Here is a 5,000-nt window from a genome sequence, read left to right as displayed (position 1 = left end):
CCACCCTCATAAGTTCAGACATATCTTTGGCCGCACTAATGTATATAAGTTCACTTTTTTTCCTGTTGTCGTCCCCCCCCGTCCTGGAATGGTTTTTTTTATGGTTGCTGTTAATGCTGAGTCTGTTACTGCCTTCTAAGCGAATGCTTTGCCAACCATAAAACAATATTGCAACGCGAATGAATGTAAATATTTACATGTTGTAAATAATTTAATTAAGTCATTTATTTATTTATTTTTGCCCCTTTTCTATTTCGTCGCAGACTGTTTTAGTATCCTGTATAGTCTCACGACTTCTACGACTTCTTGGATTATTAATGTCTATGTATGTATGTATGTATGTATGTATGTATGTATGTATGTATGTATGTATGTATGTATGTATGTATGTATGTATGTATGTATGTATGTATGTATGTATGTATGTATGTATGTATGTAGTACCCCATAGTCCTGTTGTTTGTTCAGTGGAATAACAAACAGGGTATTTGTCAACAGATATTTTCTCTACATAGTGAAACACGTGATAAATATTTGCGTGCATTTCTCATCATTATTTTGCTTACCCTTTATTTTAACAGCCTTTTTCATGTTATAAAACTTGAGATAGGCTTCATCGCAGGAGTTGGCAAATTCAACCAGAGTTAAGCCAAACTGTCTAGCATAAAAATCTGTAAGAAAGTGGGTCTTGTTTTCATCTTCGGGACTACACGGGAGTCTCATTGCGCCAGCTATATTTGCATTGTAAATAAAGAAGAAAAATTGTCAAGATTTTGCTACAGACAAAGGCGTGATCGGCAATCATCTTGATTTGTGAGTACTGAACATACAACTGGGAATTTTTTATACCCCCTCTGTTTTGACGTAGAAGAAAACTTTTCCCAACACGTTCCTAATGTTTAACATTTGACATCACAAACTCCGTTGAATCAACTCTGGTTTGAATATGGAGTTGTGAGCAAATATGGTATCAAGATTTCGAGCATGCGCAAATACGCAAAACTATTAAAAAACAACATGGAAGGTCAATGGTGGATCCTGGGACCCAGGCCACTTCTCATTTTTGGTCAAAAGGCGAGGGTAACAAGGCTGAAGCACGTCATAATATTACATTATGGCCCTTGCCGCAAGGGTCCCTCCCATTAATCTTGGTCTGAATTAGCTACTGAAGGTTGTAGATGCATCATCGCACCCTCGATATAAAACCCGGTGAAACTCACAGATGACGAAACAAAAAGGAAGATCAAAGAGCAAAATAGACAAATAAATAAAAGATATATGTGGCCTGACTAAACTGATCCAACAACATGCAACATTGTCGAATCCGACATTGTTGGACGATCTTGAAATGTTAAATCCAACATTTACACTCTGCGGTCTGCGACCAAAATCTACCAAGAATTCCTAGAAAACAAACTCTCGCCATGCTGGTTTGACCAAAAAATGGCGAAAGACCTATCGAGACCTATCGACCAGCTTCTTGCTTTACCCGATCTTGCCGTTTCGCTTGCTCCTTTGCCGTTCTTTCTGTTCGAAAAGAGAACGCCCAAGCTTTCGTCACTCAGACATTTAAAACATTGTGCGTTCGCCATTCTGCAGCTTGAACTGACGTAGAAACGCGCAAAGCTAATGCAACGAATAAATCATCACCATGAATACCGATAGTCGTAGAATCACGTTAGTGGGCATGAACGAATGCAAAATTGTTGTTCACACCTAAAAATAAAAGAATGTTGGATGACGTTGAAGTCAAACTTCGTCCAACAACATCTAACATCAAGCAACATGGTGGCCAAATGAGTGAAAATGTTGGATTCAGTGTTAAATGATGTTGCACCAACATGTTGGATCCATTTGGCCAGGCCTTAATAGATCACACATAACGTCAAAATGTTTTAAGAGCAAACAAGCTCGACCGAGCCTGATCGAGATTTTTTTCCAAATTATTTTCAACAAAGAAAGGTTTTTTTCTCTAAATCTTGCTTTTCGAATTTGTCCACAGTCTCAACAGAGTTTTTTTTCCATGTCTTCGCTCGCCCAATCTCGTTAAACGATTCTTAAATTTTCACCATTTTTAAAAAAGAGAGTGAAGGATTTTCAATGATAACGTCATTGTGCGTCTGTCGTCTAATAGACCACAAACAACGACCAATCACAGCGCGCGCAATATTTAGTTTATTTGATAGATAAAATAATTAACAATTATTCCACGTGCGCGCGTTGGATATGAGATGATAGATAGCCAACGAGGCGCGTAGCGCCGAATTGGCTGTAATCGCCTCATATCCAACAAGCGCGAATGGAATATGTTTTATAAAAACGCCCACAATTATGGACGAATCTTCTCTACTTTGTTTTGTAAAAACAACAAAACTGATGTGTACAGTCACTGATATTTGTAGAGCATGATATAATAGATCATATACCATGATGGCTAAGCCAGTCAAGAATCTGGAATTGCATTATCCATTAATCTAGTTTTTAATAATGATATATATCCAAACCTCACCGATATCAGCACAACCTCATTCCCAGTGTCGTTTAACTCAACATCGAACCAAAAGCGGACAATAAAGCGTACTTAAAGACGCTTCGTTGACGGTATTGGACCGGATGAGCTAGGTTTATGAAGTGGGTATGGCGCATATATGATAGAAAGGTAAACTATTCCCAGCCCCTCTATTTTCCCATCGATTGTCGAGGTCGTACACTTCTACGAACTGTCAACATCTTTGTTTTTAATGGCGAAAGAGACTTGTAGAGAGTGACAAATCCACCCAGCGGGCAGGGAGTAGGGAAGACAGACGTGATAATATAAGGTCTCCCAGGTTTGATTCTCAGCCTTGACGTCATATATAGATTGCGTTGTTGTTGGTTTTTTACTCTGCTCCGAAACGTTTTTCTCCGAATACTCTGGTTTTCCTCTCTATTCAAAAACCATAATTTCCAAATTTCAATTCGACCGGGATTTTATGGACACTTCTTGAAGACGCTACTCTTATAGAGCATTTTCACATGACGTATTGACAGCCATGTTGGTGTTCCAAACTTAAAAAGCGGCAGCCATGCCATATCAAAACTAATCCTCTACGAATTAAAATCTATTTAAATTAGCATACCTGTTAGCCACGTGAGTCAAAATGCTCCATTGGTATTATCACTTACCCTCCCCTTGGAGTTTCCCATCAAAGCAATCTCCTCGCAGTGTATGAACTCTGCCACCTACTCGGTCTTGGCTTTCCAGCACTATGACATCATGTCCAACTTGTTCCAACTCATAAGCTGCCACAAGTCCCGCCATACCAGCTCCGACGACAATCACTTCCTTTCGTTTTTTCGTCTTTGAATGTATTTCGGGTGTTTTCATTTTCTCATACTGGCTCTGGTACGCATAATTGAGGCCGTACATAGTTATATCATCTGTTAATGGCTTAAGAAGGTTGCTTTGTTGGATAGGATCTTTGATTAATTTCTCTGAGGTGGAAACTTGGGATTCTTCCCGGCGAAGGGCTTTCGGCATAGGCTCTATCCCGCAGGGGATCTTGAGATCCCCAGTTATCCAATTCGGCTCGTTCTTGACGGGAAGCCTTCCCAGCCGTCGCTTTCTCACATCACCTGCCATTGCAATAGTGGCCATGTCGAAGCTGTTAAGCAAATTGTGCAGCACGAAATGAAAAACATGGTTTGCTGGAGAACTTTTCAAATGATTGTCGAGGAAACAATACCAAAGTAATTACTCTGGAGCAAACAACAATATTTACCAATCAGAACTCACAATAATTACGTGTAATTTGCTCAAAGCGCAGGAAAACTTGCGCGCGTGCAAGTGCGATTGGTTTTGACTGATTTTGCTCGTTATTATCATTAATTATTAATTTATTTAATGGAGCTTGATTTTTTGGCCAATTACTAAAAGTAGCAATAGAGTGTTTATCCCGGCATTTGTATTTGTATTTTATCCCGGCATTTGTGTTTGGTTCATTAAAGAGTGATATGCTTCGATTACATGAGTAATACAATGATTTCTTCAACGGAGTACTTCATGTGATTCGTTAATTTTAGATCTTGGTCCAGTGATCGTAATTGACCTTCGTACTTGCAAGATTGAGTAAGGACGAAGTAAAAACTCACAATTTAAAAACGATAGTACTGTCTGCATAAAAGAATCTAACACTATGATTTGTTTCAATAGAATGTTCAAAACCAGATCATTTTTAATTTTGCCGCTCGTTTCGAAATTGTGAGCCCAACTTGTTTCTGGCCCGATTTCGTCAGTGAGATATCTTTATCTTCCACCAGAATGCCTCGGTTGGTTCATTGGTTCTATGAGCTTGCTGTAATCTGTTCTGCCTCTGATGGTCAGGTCCGCCAGAATCTTTCCAATAACGGGAACAAACTTCATACCCCATCCACCCGTGTAAAAGACCAAGCGGTTGTTAATTCCCTCTCCTGGACGAAAATCCAAAACGAAGCCGGCACTCTGATCGTCTTCTTTTTTGCTACCAGATAACAACTCAGCGAAGCCAGAGAGACATGTTGCAAACTTATCTTCTAACACAGTGGGGCTCAGACTGGGCATTGATTTTTCCACAAAGGCACTGGTGAAGGGTAAAGCGTTTAAATCTAGAGGTCTATTTTCAATTGACGGAGCGTTAAGTTCGAAGTTGAACTTCTGGCTAGATGTGAATGCTGGTGCAACTCTCGCGTAACATTGGCGCGCGCATTAGCTCGCGCACATTGATAGAATGGCGGATTTTCATTGACACCAAGCTTAATCTGTCAAGGCATCGCTATTTTCTCCTGAACGAGCTCGGTGACCCCTCCCCTTTTTAATGATGGTATATGTACTTGTAAGAGGTACACGGAAAACACGTTTTAAGGAGGAAAAAAGTTGGATAGTGGAAGCTGTAGTATTTATATATAAATGCCATGAAACTGCATTTGGAGCCAGACACTGAGTGTGAAGTAATGATGTAGTGGTCCAATTTGCTTGCATCGCT

General features: G+C 39.8%; 1 protein-coding gene across 8 annotated transcripts in view; it reads right to left on the bottom strand.

Annotated features, from left to right (window-relative positions):
• Window positions 1–5,000, bottom strand: part of LOC138006229 (putative L-amino-acid oxidase YobN) — a 37,394-nt gene that overhangs the window by 18,839 nt on the left and 13,555 nt on the right. For all 8 annotated transcript variants that reach the window (XM_068852421.1, XM_068852424.1, XM_068852426.1 and 5 more), the window contains exons 2-3: window positions 3,166–3,644; window positions 567–731 (exon numbers count right to left, since the gene is read on the bottom strand). In XM_068852421.1, coding sequence (XP_068708522.1) covers window positions 567–731; window positions 3,166–3,637 — 637 coding nt within the window. In that variant the 5' untranslated portion in view covers window positions 3,638–3,644. The remainder of the gene's footprint in view (window positions 1–566; window positions 732–3,165; window positions 3,645–5,000) is intronic.

Source organism: Montipora foliosa, chromosome 6, assembly GCF_036669935.1.
Source record: "Montipora foliosa isolate CH-2021 chromosome 6, ASM3666993v2, whole genome shotgun sequence".
Lineage (NCBI taxonomy): Eukaryota > Metazoa > Cnidaria > Anthozoa > Scleractinia > Acroporidae > Montipora > Montipora foliosa.
This window is presented reverse-complemented; position numbering and strand designations above follow the sequence as displayed.